Source organism: Anarhichas minor, unplaced genomic scaffold (genome assembly GCF_050575085.1).
Source record: "Anarhichas minor isolate MPS153535 unplaced genomic scaffold, ASM5057508v1 ptg000033l, whole genome shotgun sequence".
Lineage (NCBI taxonomy): Eukaryota > Metazoa > Chordata > Actinopteri > Perciformes > Anarhichadidae > Anarhichas > Anarhichas minor.
In genome coordinates, this window is record NW_027466479.1 from 9941163 (window position 1) to 9960942 (window position 19780).

General features: G+C 44.2%; 2 protein-coding genes across 4 annotated transcripts; one reads left to right on the forward strand and one right to left on the reverse strand.

Moving 5' to 3' along the window:
* Positions 1-2018: 2018 nt before the first annotated feature.
* LOC142965329 (SH2 domain-containing adapter protein E-like) lies at positions 2019-9761 on the reverse strand. Its single transcript, XM_076106231.1, has 6 exons — positions 8743-9761; positions 5998-6124; positions 4821-5057; positions 4099-4339; positions 3753-3872; positions 2019-3436 (listed from the first exon to the last, which is right to left on the reverse strand). Exons 1-6 carry the CDS (start codon positions 9241-9243, stop codon positions 3253-3255), a joined length of 1410 nt encoding a protein of 469 aa, XP_075962346.1. The 5' UTR covers positions 9244-9761; the 3' UTR covers positions 2019-3252.
* A 776-nt stretch (positions 9762-10537) lies between these two features.
* pygo2 (pygopus homolog 2 (Drosophila)) lies at positions 10538-15797 on the forward strand. Of its 3 annotated transcripts, XM_076105753.1 has the most exons (4): positions 10538-10726; positions 11496-11560; positions 12192-12244; positions 12406-15797. In XM_076105753.1, the coding sequence occupies exons 2-4, from the start codon at positions 11509-11511 to the stop codon at positions 14152-14154; spliced, it is 1854 nt and encodes a 617-aa protein (XP_075961868.1). In that variant the 5' UTR covers positions 10538-10726; positions 11496-11508; the 3' UTR covers positions 14155-15797. The 3 variants fall into 3 exon arrangements, with proteins under 3 accessions (XP_075961868.1, XP_075961869.1, XP_075961870.1); XM_076105754.1 differs by lacking the exon at positions 11496-11560; XM_076105755.1 differs by lacking the exons at positions 10538-10726; positions 11496-11560 and adding an exon at positions 11567-12074.
* Positions 15798-19780: the final 3983 nt, after the last annotated feature.

A 19780-nucleotide genomic window follows, 5' to 3' on the forward strand; every position in this document is an offset into this window, starting at 1 on the left:
ATGTGGGTTTTTTTTATGTAAACCTTTACATAAATGTAATTCAGTTAAAAGTATACCTATCGAAGATAATAATTAATTTTAAAAAACAGTCTTTGCACTGGTGAGTAATGTCATTTTACATATAATAAGTGCATATCTTTAGACTATAAATGTATTTTGTATTTAAATTTGGTGCTAATTCAATACAATGAGATTCTGTTATAAAAGAATGGAAGCTGTTCAATTAATTTGGGCCTTGCAACTGAGGTGTATCAGTTCAGCTGTAAGACAGGCATCCTCTGGGAGTTATGCTCTGGGGCAGTTACTTAATTCTCAGTCACGTGGCCTTTTCAACCACACTTAGACAAACAATGGCTGGAGGACATCCTGCAAACAGTATCTAAAAACACGCCTGACCTTCCAAGGTGGCCGGTTCAACCTAAAAGGCACGAGTCTCTGCTGATGGATCACACATGGCAGGTGCTGCCAGCGTGAGGAAAGGAGACGAGCGACATAAAGCCGGGCCAGGTCACTGGCGCCGAGCCTGAAGCATCTGATAAGGAAGACAGGGAAACTTCGGTTACCAGCAGAGCAGGTCAAGCGTCGCCCAGATGTCAAGCCACCACGTCCATCAGGCAGAGTCGGGCGGGGAATCACGTCAAGCTGTCATGCAAGCCTGAGAGGGGGGGCAGCATGAGAGAAGGGTGGCATACATGCGAGAACAAAATGAAATTATTCATTCAAGTATACAGTGGCGAAGATGGCTCCAGGTCTATATATCGCGTGATGATTAATTCCGTTCCAGGTGTAGCTCGCTCTCGCTTGGGTAGAAATTGAGAAGGCCTGCTTTCCTCAGGTTCATGAAATCCATCTTGACAGAAGACCTCAGGGAAACCTTATGGCTGCAGCGCTCAAGTCAGGAGACATATGAATTACAAGGACCTGGCACGCCTGATTCATAACGAACATGCTTTGATATAACAGGCGGTGGTGGAAAGTAATGAATCCCATATACTCGAGTGCTGTATTAAGGCACTTGTAGTTTATTTATCTATATTGATGTAATGGAATCTAAATTTTGGGTCACTTGCCTTCATAAATTAAAACACAAACTCTTGGCCCCAAATAGAGAAGCAAACAGCGATAGTGTCCTCCCCGAGAGTCAAGGTGACAGACGGATATCAGCCTCGGGTAACAGTGACAGAGTGAGGTAAAGGAGAGGGGCGAATGATACGTAAGAAAAGGAGGCTTGGTGTCAATTGCTCTTTTTTCCCTTCACATTTAACGTCCTTGACACCATTGTAATGGTACTACTCTTACTCTTTGTCTGCTTTTAGTGCTGCATTTACCTCAGATCTACCCACGGCACAGGCCTCAGTGCTCCTTGATTATCCTCAACATGATCCTCAGCTCAACCTAATCTCCCCCACTAGACCTTTCCTTCTGACCTTTTCACTCTAATTTGGCATAATAATCTACCCCCTTTTAGCCAATTGGAGCACTAAACTTCCAGACAAATTACCAAACCACTGACACCACAATCAAGCTCTTGCAGTTAAAAGATTCATTATGCTCAAAAGTGCCCTCATTCAGTCATTGGAAGCGTCTGTGAAGAGGCTGCTTCCTCGGGGACGATAAGGCAGTTTGTCGCTTTGATCACTCCCTTTCAGCACACATCACTGACACAAACACCCTCGCATGTTGCTGTTCGTGTTGTTGATTTATTGGGATCAGAAAGAAGGCCACAGGGGACCTCCAGCCTCGAGATTCACGTACTTTTATTCTAATCCGTTTAATGATTTCCAAACAACAGGTCTTGACATAGCAAAACGTCAAGAGGAACGGTGAAATATGCATTGTAGGTGTGCGTCTTCGTATAACGTCTGCTTCAGTGCTCTGCCAAAAACTACAAACTGACCTCGCTTAAATCTTCGAAGAGATATAAAAACTGGCAGGCCTCCAAAACAAGAGAACATAAGACAAAACTGAGCCTTAGTTAAACCATATTTTATTGTCATCCTGGCTTTGTTGCAGATCAGAGTTGTCCAAATTATTTCCAGCATCTCTAAGAGTACACATACCAGGCCAAATGTTTGAGTTACATTTCGAATGCACAAAGAAAAAAAATGACTAGGCAATACAATATAGTTATGTCAATTTGGTGTTCTGCCTCTGAGCCCCAGGGGGCATTAAACCCTGAGGGAGAACGGCATCACAGGTCTGAATGAACAATGGCTTTTTTAACAGTTGTTTTTGTTCATTTTATTGCAATTTTAGTCATTCATTTCTGCACTTATATCTATAAATGATCCCCGTGTGTAGAGATAAAGAAGTCAGACAAAAAAACGTTAATTTTACAAAGTTTTCTCACCACAAATTACAATAATCTGCAGGTTTATTTTACAAGTATTCCCCCAGATTGGACAGGTTTATTGAGCTGAAAATGAAGTGTGGTCTCAGTTCTCGTCAAACACTAACTAATTGTAAAGCCACGGCCCGTCAAGCACATTACATCAGGGTGAATCACTCACTCTTCACAGCGCAGATAACACAGTGGAAACAACTCCCTCATTCACAGTGAAACAGAGGAAGTCCTCAAGGGGCAGTGGTTACAACCAACAACTATAAGAGCATATATTAGAAACATGCTGCAAGCACTAAATATTAAAATAGCTGCTCTTTGTTCATAATAAGTGTAATGATATGCTCTGTGTTTGGATTTTACCCATCAATTTTGAGGGAAGAAGAGACTTCTTTGTGTTGGCATTTTAATGCAGTGTAGCATCTTATCCACCAGAGGGGGAAAGAGAGCCACAGACTACAGAGATTCACTCCAAGTCTTTTCTAATTCATGGGAAATTTCACTTCACAACAAGAATATTAGGTGTAGCTTCTAATAGAGCCACATTGGATAATTAAAACATCAGTGTATGAGTCTTGGTCCCAATTGCCTCATCGTCTCACATGCAAAACAGCAGCTTGGATGTTTTGCATCAGCTAAACATCAGAGTAAAATAAAGACAGAAGGAGGCATCTAGTGAGACACAGAGTGAGCTGCAAATGTTTTCTGATCATCAAAGAAAAGAAAAATAAGAAAATGATTCAAAAATAACACAAAGTAGGGTCACACAGTCAAGTTATAAAGTGAGACGGAGCAGTGGAAGTACACACTGGTTCAGAGAGGCGAGGTCACGACTGATTTTTGGAAACATTTTGTCCCTGCAGGCCTAGAGGTGTGTTCGTTTTGTATACCTAAGTTGGGGCTGGGTGGAGTCAGTGGATGCGAGGCACTGGATGCAACAGAGTCATGTGCTCAGCGCCGTCGAACGGCAGACGCCGGGAGCAGTAGTGATGCACCACCTCTGGGATGGTGGGGAACACGCAGCTGCTCTGGTCCAGGGTGTAACCGTTTTCTTTGGTCTGGGCAACAATGATGTGAACGCAGCCTTGGCTCGTCCTGAGTCACACAGAGGACAAGGAAGAAGAAAAGAGAATTAAGCAGTTTTTTTTGTCAAATATGATGATGATCTATGTGATAACACCCGATTAAAATCTCTTTTAGAAAGAAACGAACCACTGTTAAAACCACAGGGAGCCTTTAATACAGTGGGAGGATCTTTTGTTTGACTCAAAGGGAATTATGACACAAACAACTTTCCTCTGCTGAGTTTACACCTGGAACCAAATCCATCTGAATCCTTTCATAGTGCACACAGTATGTGATCAATTTCAGCCCTTGAGACACTACCGATGCACTTTCAGGCTGCACTCACTTGAGGGCGATGGAGTACTTGCTGCAGTCCGACTCGCTGTTCCTGACCAGGAAGCTGGCCTCTTTGCAGGACTGCAGCTGAAACTCCGCCTCCTGACGAGTCACACAGCCATGGTACCAGCTGAGAAAGAGAGTGAGAGTGAGGGGGGATTGTGCGTTTCATCTGCTACTTATCAGGTCTGGATCCTCATTTCATACAAACCTCTTGAGCATGACTCTTGCGTAACTCTGAAATCTATTAACAATCTGGAGTGCGGTTTATAAGACACATGAGCAGACACATTCTGACTAAAACAGTTTGAGTAGTGCAAGTTCTATGCACCCACGGGGTCACTTCTGCTCCTCACCTCTGTTTTTCCAGGGGCAGGCAGGGGTCAACACAACAGGCCTCGGTGTCGGGGATGTTTCCAGGGGCGCAGGGTGGCGACAGCGTCGTAGGGGAGGACCGCAGGATCTTCTGGGTCCAGCTTTTCTGCCTCAGGTGCTGATGCTGCTGCGGAGGCTGGGCCAGCGGATGTTGGGGCTGCCTGGTGAGTGTCGGGTGAGGCGTCTCCTCTTTGGTTTGACGCTCAGGGCTGTCAAACTGTGCTGGGGGAAGAACAGAGACGAGAGAAGATATCAATTCATGTCAAGAAAGAACTGACTCTGTGCCTGAGTTTGAACTTTGTGCCGAAGCCTCCAATACAGAATGAGAAGACGGCGGTTTGATGAATCATGCAAGATGTGATTCAATATGCTGTTGGTCTATGCAGCATATGAAGTATAAATGTAAGAGCAGGCCTGAGTTGTTTTTTTGGAACAAATAGACTTCATACTGATCTAAGATAGAGAAGTGGCAGGGTTATATACGAGTTCAGCAACACTGCAGCTGGTGATGTATGTCTTTTACTTACTTTTAAAAGCGTTACTATTTAAGTTATAAAGATAAAGAAAAGATTAACAATCTAAAAGTGCAAGAAATTCAGTTCAGGTGTGCATGAGCAAACATTTCCTTGGTGCTTAGCTTGTTCTCAGATGTCTTTGTGTCTGCGATCAATTTGGCTGTGGCGTAAAAAAACGTCTGATGTACCTGACAGAGTTTTGACAATGTGCTCTTTCTTCCACTCCCAGGGCAGCTCGTACTCAGTGGAGGGTCGGCGATCCAGCTCGGGCCGCGTGACGGCCGCCTTGTCCCCGTCACCGCTGCCCTCATACGGGACGTCATATATCTGTAAGGGCACGGGCTGACTGTCCTCCACCGTTCCCTCGCTGGCCTCCATCAGCACACACACCTTCAGCAGGTCCTTGGACCCCCGACGTCTAATCTCTTGCAGGTAGAAAACAAGGGATTAAAGATTAAAATCTGTGCTGAGAGATCAGTATAGAACCACAACGCAGAGAGGCAGCCTGCAGAGATGTATCATTTTTATTTGGCTATAATGCTGTTATGAATGTTGGTAATACATTAATAAATGTTAATTACGTTCTAAATTAATAGATTTTGTTTCAGAGGTGAGGTTAGTAAAGGATTTATTAATTTTGTACTACTTTTAAAGCCTTTATAAAAGATGATTCAGGTCAGTAACTCATCTGTCTTGCTTGTTGACCCACAGTGACAGCAGACTCTTGCTTACTTCCTCAGTATGATTTAAGCCTCATAAATTGACTCAGTCACATCATCACATCCTCTGCAGACTTCTCTGAGGAGGCCTGGAAGTAGCACAGGCACTGATTGAACTGCAATAAACCATTCGCATTCACAGCGGGCTATTGTGTAACCCTTTTAGTTAAAACAATGGAGTGATGGAATGAAAGGTCGGGAGAGCATGCGATTGGCCTTATGGACCACCGGTCTTCCTAGATGCTGGGAAGTTTTGATAAATGGTCAGAGAGGTCCATATAGGGGGTTACACAGAGCCGCGTCCGAGAGGAGGTGGGGGGCACTGAGGGCCGACTTCCTTTTTAGAGAATGGTACCAGGAAACAGAGACAGGAAAGAGGAAGCAGGGGCAGGAAACTGCACCCATTGTCCGAACGCAGCGCAGTTGCCATGGCAACCCCCGTGGGGTGCAGAGAGCACTCGAGGAGCGAGTTTGTGCTCTCGCTGCTCGGCCCGCAGAGACTGAAAATGGGATTCGTTCACACAGGGGCTACGTGTGTGAAACGTCAGCTGTACAGATTCTGTGATTCAGGGACCGAATGAAACATCGTCGCCACAGCTGACAGCTACAAGAGGAGGCAGTAAGAGCACATTGATGAACGTCTCACCAGTGATCATCTGCTGGGCATCGTACGGCTCCATGTAGCCATCGTTCTCCCCGACCCTCTCTGCCTCCCTTTGCTCTCTGGTCTTCTGAGCATCAAAGGGATCTGCGTAATCCTCTAGGATGATCACCTGGATCAAAAAAACGCAAGAAATCACTATTTCTTTTTATGCATAATTAGATGTAAAAACAGGCTACGTTTCCCGAAAGGCATCAAATATTGTTGTGCCAGGCGCATTAAAAAGAAAATGGGATTCCCCAACTAGGGCAACAATTACTTCTGACGTTTCCAGCAGATACACCTGCAGAGAAGTTGACACAGATGGTTTAAAGTAAATAAATGGTTGAATCGTCCAACCTCTGCCACTTCAAGTAGTAGTAGTACCAATATTCAACTAAATCTACTGGAAAGAAAAGGAAAATAAGACCATGGACCATTCCAGAATCAGTATTTGGTATGAAATAAATTGCATTTATATAATTGATAGTGTTAGATACCATCCAGTTAAAAATAGGGCTGCAACTAACAATTATTTGAATTATCATCGAATCTGCTGAATATTTTCCTGACTAATAAATATATCACCTTCTATATAAAATGTCAGAAAATAGTGGAAAATACCCATTATATTTGACCAAATGTCTTTTGGTCAAATAGTCCCAAACCTAAAGATTTTCAATATACTATGGTGTGTAACAGACAGAATATCCTCATTTTGCTATTTTTGCAGTTAATCAATTATCAAAATAGTTGCCAATGAAATTGCGACCGACCGATCGATTCATTATTTCAGCTGTAGTACAGTTGGCGTCGATGTCAGACAAAAAAGAACCGATCAGAGTAATACCAGACATCTTATCTTGTCTGAAGAGGCACTCTTTGTTGTAAATCCCACTCTCTTCACATTCATATCTGTCTGTTCACAGCCTCTATTCTGCGACACCGGTCACGCCTGACTGTCCTGTCATCTTATCAGTGCCATATAACTTCTCGTTTGTTTTACAAGCCACTGGCCAAGAGACAATGGTGTCCTGTAAAGTGAAGTTGTCCCCCTCTAATCACTTCCAGTCGTGTTCCCTTGCCAAAGACATGTTGGCATTAGTTGGTGCTTGAATAAAGTAGCAGATGCTTGACAGGCTGAAAGTCAGATAGATGTTTAGAGCGCTTTAGATGCAGACTACAACACAGGTATACATATACAGGTCTAACAGCATGTTACACATTTAACGCTTCTGGAAATAACATCATATTCTTTATTAACAAGGAAATACAACACACAGTAACAATCAAACCCGGTGGCTGCAGTGGAGATCAATAACAGGGATTTACTCCCTTCCTGAAATATAAAACTCCCATTTGATTCTTTCTCTCTTTTGTGTGTATTTTGTTCTCATCTCTCACCTCACTTCACTATCTTTCTCCCCTTTTTTTTCAAAGCCAAGCTGGAGGGGACTTGGGTTAGCGCCTAAGTGTCAAATAACACGATGCTTATTATAACATGATAGCCTTCTTCACCAGGGGGGGGGGGGCTGAATCCAGTGAAAGAGGGGGATGAGGTGGAGGAAGGAGGGGTGAGAAAGAGGAATACTGAGCCAGATAACATACAGGAGAGGAAGGTAAGGCCTTATGTCCGACCACAGCTTTGTAGTCAAGGCGAGCTCGTTGGGTTTAAAGGTGAAGGGTGGAGAGGAAGAGACAGAGAGATAGAAAGACGGACTGGGGGGAGGGGACACAATGGTAGTGGAGACAAAGGGGAGGGAGAAGCTAAAACAATAATATCAATTTTCACAGCTTGGACTGGATCCTTTGTTACATTATTGTCAACAGTATTGATGACACTACGTGCCGCTAGAATAAGAGAATGCTGACACAGGTTAAATTAAAATACGTAAATAAAATGCATTTAATTTCCCATTCCAACACTAGCGATCAATCAGCGGCGGTTTACTTCAGTAAAAGTAGCAATACCACAGTGTAGAAATTTTATAAGTAAAATGATTTGCTGAAGTTTGGGTGCCATAGCAACAAAATGTAGCTGACAGAATGATTACTGTCATACTGTTATGTTACGATATCATTATATTATATTATGGGGTTATGATTACCAGTGAAAGAAGTACAGATTGTTTACTGAAGTAAAAGTAGTAATACCACAATCTAAAAATACTTAGATGACAAGTAAAAGTATTATGCAGAGCGGCCCATTACTAGATTATAATTGCTGTTGATCAGAGATCACTAATGTTGCTGCTGCTAAATCTGGGAATTATTTTAGTTACTTTATAAATTGCCAGGCAGCCTAATCTTAAACATTATGTATATTATATTTTGTAAAAATACTCCCAAACTGTAAAGTAACCAAGTAAAGCGGCGGAGTAAAAAGTACAATATTTGAAAGTGAAAGTAGAGAAGAAGTATCAAGTAGCAGAAAATGGAATCAATGAAATACAGCTCAAGGTACTTGTGTATTGTAAGACATAAAGCTAATTTTAATTTATAGCTATATTTGGTGGAGTAATCCTTAATATTGTACTATTATAAACTAATCATGCAACATCTTAATCTGATATAGTAATCTGAGGAGTTTTCAGACAAACGAAGCCTACCAGGAAACAAATCTAAATCAGCAAACAACTGTTAGAAAACATTAATTTCGTTTAGAGCCAAATTACGTTCCCTTGTGATATAATAAAACTCAAGTCTCAAAAAATATACAAGGGGCTTATAAAGATCGCATTGGCTGCTCACCGTCTCGGTCTTGCACTGGACTGGTTTCTCTGCTTCGGGTACCACTTGATTGGTGATGGTGGCGCTGTTGAAGTTGGGGCTTTTGTCCTGTTTGTCCACTCTGATCAGCCGGTTGATGAACGCGTTGGCAGATAGAGAGCTTTTCAGGGTTCTGTGCTGCTCCTCAAACACCGGCTCCGCTTTGGAGTTCTTGCGACTTTTCCCGGACAGGAGGTTCTCCCAGATTTTCCCATCTTTCGGGGAGATGGCACCGTTTCTACTCAGCTCAATGGCGGAGTTCTTTCGGTTTCTTCCGGACAGGAGAGACCCGACTCCTCCAACTCCTCCGCCTGCGTTGTCACCAGAAATGTTTTTGCGATGGCCCGTTTTGGAGCCTGTTGTTTTGGTACCGATGCTGGCCACCAGCCCGGCTTTAGGTTGTGAGCCTGATTCGGAGGCTGAGCGGATCCTGTCGGCACCATTCTTCAGATTGATGGGGAACTCCTTGAACCACTTTGCCATTGTGACTCGAATGGAAACTAATAAACCTCTCTGCCTGCTCCGACGCCTTTTAGCGCCATACACCACAGGGCTCCAGAGACGCACCTTTAGAAATCACAGCCTTTCCAACAAAAGACTTCCTTCCGTTGCTTTATTCTAGGATAGAGCATGTGTAGACTAAAGGATCTCCACACCTCAATTTAGAGCATGTCAGAAATGCGTCCAAAAGCCAATGGTTCTATTCTTAAAACTTTCAACTTAAAAAACAACGTTTGTAAGTACAAAATAGGCTACATGCCTATTTGGCAAAAAAAAAAGAAAAAAAAGAAACAAATACCACTACTTTATCCCATTTGTGATTATCTTACACCTGTTCCTTCTTCTTCAGAGGAATAGTTCATTCCCGTTGGATGAAAAGGTGTCTTCGGAGTGGGAACACCCGAAAGAAGGCAAAGTTCTTCTTGCTTCTGATTTGTGGTCCCATTCCCAAAGTGGCTTATCTGGTCTTTCACAACCTTCTACTGTCGCAATGGGGCTCCTGACTGCGCCTGGAGTATAGAGAGGGGAGGGGGTATCTGAAGTTAAGAGGGGAGGCAGGACCGGGTGGGCGGTGATAAGCTTTTAATTAGACACCAGAATAGCCTTTTGGGGAGTTATTTTACTTCAAGATTATTCGACACATTGCGTAATCGATGGCTTTGTAATTTATGTAGGTTCTGTTTGAAACTACAACATCATAATAAATATTTACATTAAAATATCTGTTCACCAAAAATTAAAGAATAAGCTTGAAAAAGTAAAAAAATAAAAGAATATTTGGACTTCTAAAATGTTGGTATTTCAATACATTTTGATTAGGCTCTGGAATTTGAAAACATCTGTATAGAAGCTTACCTCCATTCATACGAACTTTTTGTCCCCATACGACTTAAATTGATAAAGTTGATAGTTATGTTAATAATTTGATGTTGGATGTTAATTCAATATTAATCTTAATGTCACTTCATAATGTGTTTACTTGGCTGTCTAATTAATCTCCACTCCTTTAATTCGGGTATCGTTGGGAAATGGTCTGTTTTGAGCTGCTCCACATATACAAGTGATAGGTATGACACGTATTCTATCAATTTAGTAAAATGCTGTTAACCACGGTTATACAGATAGTTTAAAAAAACAAAAACGTTTTAATAGTATATACTATACAACACAACCTGTGTTTTAATCGCTATAATGTTTAATACTTTTTAATTTCATGAAGCATACATATCGACTCCCCCATGTTTGTGATGAGATGTAACATTCCATGGTGCGCGATACTCCTGCTTGTCCCTCTTTGTCCGGTGGCGACAGTAGGCCATGATAATTATGGCAAAATTTGCGTTTTTGAATGAATTATAGTTGAATGGTGGATCAACAAGCATACACCGTGTGAGGACTGGTTTCTGGCAATGACACACCAGAGAGTTTCAATTTAAAGGACAGCAGAGCAAGCAACGGAGAAAGGGTACAGTTTGCTTCCAAGACAGTCTGCAAGATGGCTAGCTATCTTCAGTGGCATGCTAACGTTAGCTAGCAAGCTAATGTTAGCATAGTAAACAACAGTTTTCAAAACATGATCAATTGCTTTATCTTATAAATGCTGTGATAAGTGGAACTGAGTGCACCTTTTCACAAATGACTGTAGAACGGCACATCACAGTTTCGGATTAATGTTCCAGTGTTGCCGCTACTGGGGTAAAATCTCACCGCTGCTAGCAAGCCACATTGAGTAACGTGGCTAGCTAGTTAGCCGAGGTAGAAACTAGCTCGCGTTAGCTAGCTGGTGGACTTCTTTGCTACACATCTGTAAGTGATCATTGACTGTGGGGGGGTGCTCTTGTAACTTGCTTGTACTGGCAGTCAAGCCAGGTAGCGAGCAACCAGTTTCACTCAGCTAGCTGGATCTGGTTTTCAACGAGGCGAACTTGTGCTAATAAATAACGTGAACCAGCTGAGTTTTTACCTGACGTTTTATTTGGTGACCAAATCCTGGCGTGACAGACACCGTGGCGAAATATTTTGCAGCAGCAGCAACGGAGTTTGCAGACCTGGGCCGGCGTTATAATATAAAATACGTGTTACTAACTGCTGTGATGATAACCATTTTAACGTGATTGACATGACCTGAAGGCAGATTCCACCCACTCGGCTCGTAGCCTTCAAGACGTCGTCATTTTTTGTAAACTTTTTTTTTTTTCTTGCACATGAACGGTGATATGCCACTTCACCGACAGTCATAATTAGCTAATGGCTGCCGAATCGGGGAAACTACTGGCGGGACAAGGAAAACGAAGCAAAGGTAGGAATAAATTTCACCCATCTCCCAATCAGACCGGAATCATCCATTACTGCGCTGCAATGGGCTGCACTGGTGCTGTTAGCAACTCCCTTCTCGCCCCCCCATGTGTAAACTTCACGACTGTCTCCGGTGGTGGCTGTTTCTCACAGAGTGGATCTGTGGACGGGGTTCATGTCTATCTTGCTATAAATGTACCTTCAACTCCGTTTCCTCGTTCTCATGTCCTCGTCTTTTCCTGTCTCCCTCATTGACCTTACCTCTTCTGCCTCTTGTTTGCGGCCTCTTTCCCTCTCGCCGGGGTCATTTGGTCTGCCTGGGTCATTTTTTTTCTCGATTCCAAGGCTTCATATCCTTGGTGGTGATGGCGCCTGGATGTTCAGCATCTTGTCCTCATGCCAGTCTATGTCCCATCATTGAATCCATCTCAACTGTTGGACTTGGGAAAGAAAGAGGCCCTAGGTCTAAAGCTGCTCCACTCTGTCACTCAGGGGTATTGGCCAATCCAAATGTGATGGTGCGCTTGATTGGTGGTGGACCAATAGCATGAGACATGGAATCCTGTTGTTATTATTATGGCTAATATTACATTTCTCCTTTTCCCACCCCGTCCCTCCATATTTCACTCTTTCAGCTTCACAGATGAAGAGCCCGGAGAAGAAGAAGGCGAGGAAATCCACCAACCAGGTAATGGTTGCTTTTGGCAATCTGATTACTTTGCCACATCAAAGAAACATTCTCTCTTTATGTGTTTGATGAGTGGACCACGAAGACTGCGAAGAGATCGGGTCTTGAGAAAGCAATAAAAAAAATCATATTCTGTATTTTTGTTATCCTTTTTGTTTTAGGCGGCAGGATTCTCCCACCTCACGGAGTTTGCACCCCCTCCTACCCCCATGGTGGACCACCTGGTCGCCTCCAACCCCTTCGATGATGACTTCGGGCCCCCATCCCGACCTACTGGGACAGGTGCACCAAGCAGTGCTCCATTTATTCCCAGCCCAGGCGGAGGAGGTGGGTATGTCAGTGGGGGCAGAATGGGCGTAGGCATGGGCTTCATGGGAGGCCCAGCTGGACCAGGCGGCGGCGGCGGCCAACCTGGACGGAGGCTACCGTTCGGACCTCCATCCAACGCTGGTCCTCACCACCAGCTTAGCTTTGGAGGAATGCCTGGCTTTGGAGGTGGCGGCGGTGGGGGGGGAGGAGGGGGTGGGTTCCCCCCTGGTGGCCCTTCTCAGTTCAACATGCCCCCAAACTTTAGCCCACCCATGCACCCCGGGCCAGGATTCAATCCCATGTTGTCTCCAGGGGCTATGGGAGGTCCTGGGGGAGGGGGGCCACCCCACCCTAGGTTTGGCATGCCTCCACAGCAGCAACACGGACAGGGTGGACACCCATTCAACAGCCCACCGTTACCTGGTGGCGGAGGTCCCAGAGGGCCCCCGCATGGCCCCCTGCCTCCCATGGGAGGAGGCATGGGTCCTGGGATGAACATGATGGGTGGCATGGGCGGTGGCCCCGGAGGCAACATGGTGGGTGGGTTACCAGGTATGCCCCCTCAAGGACAGTTCCCTCCCTCGCAGGATGGGCCCTACCCTGGCCCCAGTCCGCCAGGGCCAGGCAACGAGGATGTAAAAAACTTTGGTGGAGGAGGGCCTCCACCTGGGCCTCAGCAGCAACAACAGCAGCAGCAACAACAGCAACAACAGCAGCAGCAGCAGCAACAACAGCAGCAGCAGCAGCAGCAGCAGCAGCAACAACAACAACAACAACAACAGCAGCAACAGCAGCTTAGCCTAAATCCTAACGGCCCCCCTCCTAATAATACCACTCCTGGCCCTCCTCCTAACTCCGGGCCCCCGCAACCAGGAGGAGGCTTCCCTGGCCACCCTGACGTCCAGCAGCCCAATTCCAATACACCCGGTCAGCCTCCCTCAGCACCTCCGCAGCCTAACCCCAACTCTTCTCCTACTGGTCCCCTGAATGGATCAGGCCAGCAACAGCATCCACCGCCCAGTCAGCTACAACCCCCCAGCAATGCAAACACCCCCAACTCTAACAACTCTACCCAGCAGCAGCAGCAATCCACCCCACCGAACTCTGCCCCTGGCTCCACTCCGTACAACCAGCAGAACAACACTCCCGGTGCTGGTGGTCCCATGCCAAATGCGGCCCCCAACCCGGGTCAGAACAGCATGACCAACAACAACGGAGGCAACACTCCTGGCAGCAACCCCAATCCCCCCTCTAACTCCACTTCGACCCCAAACACCCAGTCTCCGCTGCCCCCCGGCCCCGCTGCCCCCTCGACCGGGCCTGGCACCGGCCCCGGAAAACTCGGCGGCCCCGGGATGGTCTTCCCTTGTGGCCTCTGCATGGCAGAGGTGCACGACGACCAGGACGCCATCCTGTGCGAGGCGTCGTGCCAACGCTGGTTCCACCGCGACTGCACAGGCCTGACCGAGCCGGCGTACGGGCTGCTGACACGAGAGAGCGCCGCCGTCTGGGCCTGTGACTTCTGCATCAAGACCAAGGACATCCAGGCCGTGTTTGTGCGCCAGGGGTTAGGCCAGCTGGTGGCCGCTAATGAGAGTTGAGGAGTGGGTGACAAAAGGAGCAGCATGGAGGTGCGTCGCATAAGGACAAATAGAGACATTCTTTGCTTTGATCGAACTGAATGACCTGTGTGTCATGTCAGCTACTCTCTTCTCTTGACTAGCCCTTTACTTGTTCACTACACAGAGAAACACACTCATTGACATTCATGCTTATATATAGCATGTCTAACCCCTAATCCCCCCCCAAAAACGAGTCAAAAGAAATGATGAATGTTAAACTACACAGTCCTTCAGACATCTCGACTGCCAACCAGCAAAGCACTGACACCAACACACTACCTCACACGCTTTGTGACTGACTGGCACCGACGCTCCCGCGATGACTGACTGTGATCGACTCGTGCACCGCGGGAGTGTGACGGCATTTCAAACACACAAACCCACGTTAGACGGAGAACGTAATGTTGAAATATTCCCCTAGTGTGTATTGATGCAGTGACTCAAATCATCAGCGTTATTCTCCATTTTTCTTGGCTTTAAATGAATACAAACATGATATATACAATCTTTAAAAAAATGGAGAAAAAAATTATTGAAAGAGTGCCTGAAAATCAAAAATGGACTTTGTTTCATTCATGAATTGATTCGCAGCTTTATTTGCCATCAGAATACTTCATTTTATCAATAGCTTATCACATCGTCCTTTTACTGCAAGCAAGTGGAAGGAAAATTGAAAACCACATCAGTAGTATTTTATGAAACAAAAGTATTTGGGGGGGGGGGGGGACGTATCTTTTAAATTTAAATTGGACTCCGTTCCTCCACCCGCACACATGCACACGTACACACACTTTGACCACATACAGCTGTCGTCTGGTACCCAGTGCTGATTAACCCAAAGGAGACCCCGGCCGAGATTTCATCCACTTCACAGATGTAGTTGTAAATATTAGGACAAAACAATTGTGTGGAACTTCCATCAGTTGTGAACATGCTACAGAGTTGACCAATGAACAAAAATAATGAGTTAAACTTGTGTGTCTTGGTTGTATACAGTATGATGTTTTGGCTTTTTTATACAGTACATTTGAGTCAACCATTTCTTTTTATCTCTGCAGTACACATGAATTGTGAAGTCAGTGCTTTTGGATGGTGTTGGCAAAGCAAGTAGTGACATCATGTCATCAGATGTGCATAGTCCTTTAAAAAAAAAAAAGAGTGGGATGGGGGGGGTGCATGTGAACCAATGCAGTAACTGTCTGATCTGTTTATGTTTATATTCTGGCCTCTGCGCTGCAAGAGGCCTTGAAGTAGACCAAATAACTTAAGCGCAAACAATACCCATTTTTCACATTTCTGTTACGGTATACGGTGTTTATAACTATTCTTCCCTCTGTCAACTCTTTACCTTTCTTTATTCAATGTCCAAGTTGCCTTTCTTTTTCTTGCTCTCTCTGCTGTTCCGGTTCATTTTGTACTGGTATCCGTGCTGTGCTCTTGCTCTGGCGCCTCCTGGTGGAACCAGTGAGTCCCACACCAGGTGGGGAAGGGAAAGGTACTGAACTCTGAAGTAAAGACAGAACTTTTTTTTGTACTTGTCCATGTCTGTTTTTATTCACATTTTTTTATTTGTTTGCTAATTGTTGTATTAAAATGAGGGTTGGAAAACCCAATGAAACAGGTGACAACGTAATTTCTTTGTCACAAATGCCCAGAGTGACACCTACAGTTAATTGTATTAACTATCTATGTACATTTGCTTCCTAGGACATCATCAGAGGTTTGCTGTGAGTTTAGAAAAGTAGATGCAACTTAATTGTATGGGTCTGTACATTCTTAATGTCCTAAAAACGTCCTTGTAAGTTTCCTGAAAAGAATAATAAAGTGGCTCTAATTATATAGGTAAAACAGAGAGAGCGGTCAATTGGTACACTTCAAATTCATTGCAATAAAATAGCATAAAGTAGAGAATTTGAGTCAGCCTAAACATACAAAAATAGACAATCTGTCAAGAAGCAAACAATTCAACAGTAGTGAATAGTAATGTTTCCAGAGATACATTATTATCATTATATTTTACTTTGTTTATAAATGTAGCTACTCTCTGGCATGTCTCTCTTTTGCTTGTAATTTGTACCAAATTAAAAAGTTGTTGCTGGAAAAACCTCAATCAACCAAATACAATCTCAACACATTATTGGGATATTATTTGGATATTTAAGATGAATTTGTGTGAGGGTCTTTACAAAAAGTTTGAGTTCACACAGACATGAAATATACCCTATCAATTGAAATTATACAGTATAAAGTATGTAAGTAGCCTTTTATATAGATGAGTGAAGATGGCTGATCATAGGTTATTTGGAGTATTCGTATAAATAAGATTTTTCCCTCCAAATTTCTTTTTAATTCAGGTCAATTATACACTATTTCTATCATATATTCAATTTAGTGGCCATAGGCTCCAGTGGAGCTACAGACAGTCAATGAGCATGTTAACTGAACGGAGTAGCATTGTTCCTGTCCATAGTTATTTCGTTTTGCCTCAGCAGCGATCCGTTTGTCTCCTGAACTGCATTTCTATTGGCTATGATCACAGCCCAAAGCTGCCATGCACACATTTTCAAAAATTGATTGAGAAATCCTTTTCCCGTAACACCTCTGTAGAGATGGGTCACACTCTCTGTATTTACCTGAGAGAGAGAGAGAGTGTGTGTGTGTGTGTGTGTGTGTGTAGCGATGAAACTGAGCCCACAGCAGGCACCGCCTCTTCGGGGAGCCGCCCACCAATGAAGTCGGTCCTGAGGCGGGACGATGACTATCCGATGTGCTGGCAACAGGTTGCACTGGTATCAGCGCGGCGGTGGGGGGGGGGAGAGAAACATTTCCCGGTGTCCTTAGTCCATTCAGTATCATCTTCTCATCCCACCAGCGCTGTACAGAGCCGCTGCCTCTGTGAGGACTGATACAGGAGCGCTCACTGAGGAGGGAGCAACATTTCGGGCTTCGGATCATCTCTGCAGGTGCGCTAGAATAAGTATTATTATTATACAGGTGCCGACTATTTACTGAACACTTACTTTTTGTGGGATCAGGTGCTGGGGAAGTGCAATACTGTAAGCCCCCGTTTTGCTGAGCGGGCGTTTAATAACATTTGGACCAGCAGAGACGGACACCTGTGGCTTTGTGATTGGATTGAACCGTCTCTCCCCCTCCTCCCTGCTCGCGATAATGCCCAAGCATCGGGTTTGTTGTTCGCTCTCAGGCGGGTTTGTGAAAGGTTTGGTCTCCGCTGCCTGTAATCGGATCTGACTGCGCGGCGCAAAGAGGACATGAGAGGTCATTATAGCAGGTAAAGGCTTCAAATAGGATGCGTGGGGAGGGAGGCAGGTGCGTCGGTTTGTTTACCCTCGTCGCTCCGCTCGTGGGTCTCACTGGCGCGAGTAAACAACCCGGTGGTTTCGACGCGCACCCGATACTGACTGACCGGATGGGTGGGTGTGACGCAATTAATCCAGGAGCAGACAAGGTGCTCAGGGGCTTACTTTGCTCTCATGGTTTCTCCTAAGTGAAGTGGCTTTGTTGTGCTTATTGATCGGAATATAAAAGTGATATTATTTAGATTGTCAGTCAAGCTGTTTCGATTAATCTCACGCGTGCCTAGAAAATACAACGCAGGCTTTGTATTCGTTAGATGTCAAGTCCTTTGGTAAAAAAGTATATCATCAGATGTTGGAAGTCTCATTCTTTTCAGTTGAATTCAAAATAAATTGCTCCAGAAATAGTCCTGTCCTAAAAATGTGTGCCTGGGGGAACACTTCAAGCTCCCTTTGAGGTGTTTACGGAAACATGTACCTTTTAATGAGAGACAAGTATTTCCAGATTGTTGCTGTTTTACACAAGACAACCTGCACCTACCCCTCAAGCACTGCCTGCAATACTGGCAACTGTAATAGTTGGCTTTTCTGTTCGCCCAAAAACAAATGCCAGGCATTTAAACTACATGTTTTTGGTCTCAAATAAGGCTGTGTATTTTCATGTATTACTTTTATTGGTTTTGTATGGGGATATGTTCACATAGTGAGATTGTTTTGCAAAATTCTGCTTCATCTAAATTATTATTTTTTCCAAAGCAAATACATATACTTTATAACAAACATGATTTTATAATTAAGGTTTATTGTTACATGTGTGAATAGTTATAAATACACAATCACATAATTAATTGTTTTGAACATCAATCTGATTATTTTACAGACTACAGATACATAGTCCTCATGGTTTACAACTAATGATTATTTCCACTATGGATTGATCCATATGTCACAAAGTATTGACAATCTTAGAATTCGAAAGATATTCAATTGAAATAGAAATAAAACAGAGAAAAACGTTTGCAGGCTGGAACCAGTGAACGTTTTGTTTTTTTCGCTTGAGGAATGACTTAAACAATTACATAAATTGTCCGAATTGTTTCTAAATTATTTCTCTGTTTATTGATAAATCGACTGATCTCACGTAAAAAGGCCTGCTGACATTGATTTCCACCAAATCAAACAGCCCTAGTATGAAAGTAGCTCGTCTTCACATACCGAAGGGCACGATATACTCTGTGGGAGAAAGTTGAAGATCAGACGGCAGAGGAGGTGAACAGGGCCAGAGGAAAATGAGCTGGGTGAGGAGAAAGGGAAGAGTGATGGCAGACAGGCCCGTTCGGTGACATTCCTGTCTCTGTTGACCCAGCCATTCCTTGTGACAAGAAACAGCAGGAGAGGAGGTGAACCTGTTGTCACCAAGCAGTGCTCGGCTGCTGGTTGGTGACAACAACTGAGCCTTGAAATCCGTATTTGCCCAAGAACACACCTGGGAGCTGTGTGACCAGCGATCAGCAGCGGAGGGCTGAGCTCCGTGACAATAGACGTTCACATTTTCCCTTTTTTAAGATTTTCCAACATAGCTGAGGAGTAACCCTCAGATTATTGTTTTGATATGTGCAGCACAGTTTGCAAACCTTTTTTTGTTGTTGTTATATTAGACGGGGGGAATTAGTTTGTTTTGCGTTGTATTTTTAGTCTCTGTTTTTAGTTTGTCGTCTTTTAATGAGTCTCTTCACTTTTTATTTACTGCCTGTGTGGACACTTTTCCACATGCGTAGGCTTTACAGTTAGCACATGCCCTAGTTCTCCGTTTCCTCTTAATCTGTCCTTATTAATACAAATGCAAACCACGCGCGATGCCGAGTGCAAAGGGAACGTCTGGAATCCGAAGAATGTTTCCCAGAAAGACAAAGCCAGACTTTCATTCACCAATCCAACCCCAATGCCAGTTGAGGTGCTTCGTGTTACACTATAACCAGCGGCCAGTTAGAGTTGGTTACATTTTAATTCCTGTGAGAGTCACATCTGTAGGTGTGGACATAGGAAGCAGGCTGGGGTTGAAGTACAACGGTGAGCTCTGCAAAGCCAAAATCAGATTTAGCGACGCTTAAATACAAAGATGAACGTGTTCAGGGGAAATAACGCGTTCATGTGATCATGTGGCAGCAATAACAGACACGTTTTAACGTGATTCCACATTAGTTGGTACTTTCTTTCAACTACCTGCTACCAGATGGTGAATGCACAGCAGATCCATATGTCTGTGCACACCCTTTCAAGTATGTGTG

Coding starts and splice junctions, on each gene's coding strand:
- LOC142965329 (XM_076106231.1), bottom strand. CDS start 9,243: ATGGCAAAGTGGTTCAAGGAGTTCCCCATCAATCTGAAGAATGGTGCC. Junction 4,340..4,820: donor CATTGTCAAAACTCTGTCAG/GTACATCAGACG, acceptor TTCTTCCCCCAG/CACAGTTTGACAGCCCTGAG. Junction 3,437..3,752: donor AAGTACTCCATCGCCCTCAA/GTGAGTGCAGCC, acceptor TGTGTGACTCAG/GACGAGCCAAGGCTGCGTTC.
- pygo2 (XM_076105753.1), top strand. CDS start 11,509: ATGGCTGCCGAATCGGGGAAACTACTGGCGGGACAAGGAAAACGAAGC. Junction 11,561..12,191: donor ACAAGGAAAACGAAGCAAAG/GTAGGAATAAAT, acceptor TCACTCTTTCAG/CTTCACAGATGAAGAGCCCG. Junction 12,245..12,405: donor CGAGGAAATCCACCAACCAG/GTAATGGTTGCT, acceptor TTTTTGTTTTAG/GCGGCAGGATTCTCCCACCT.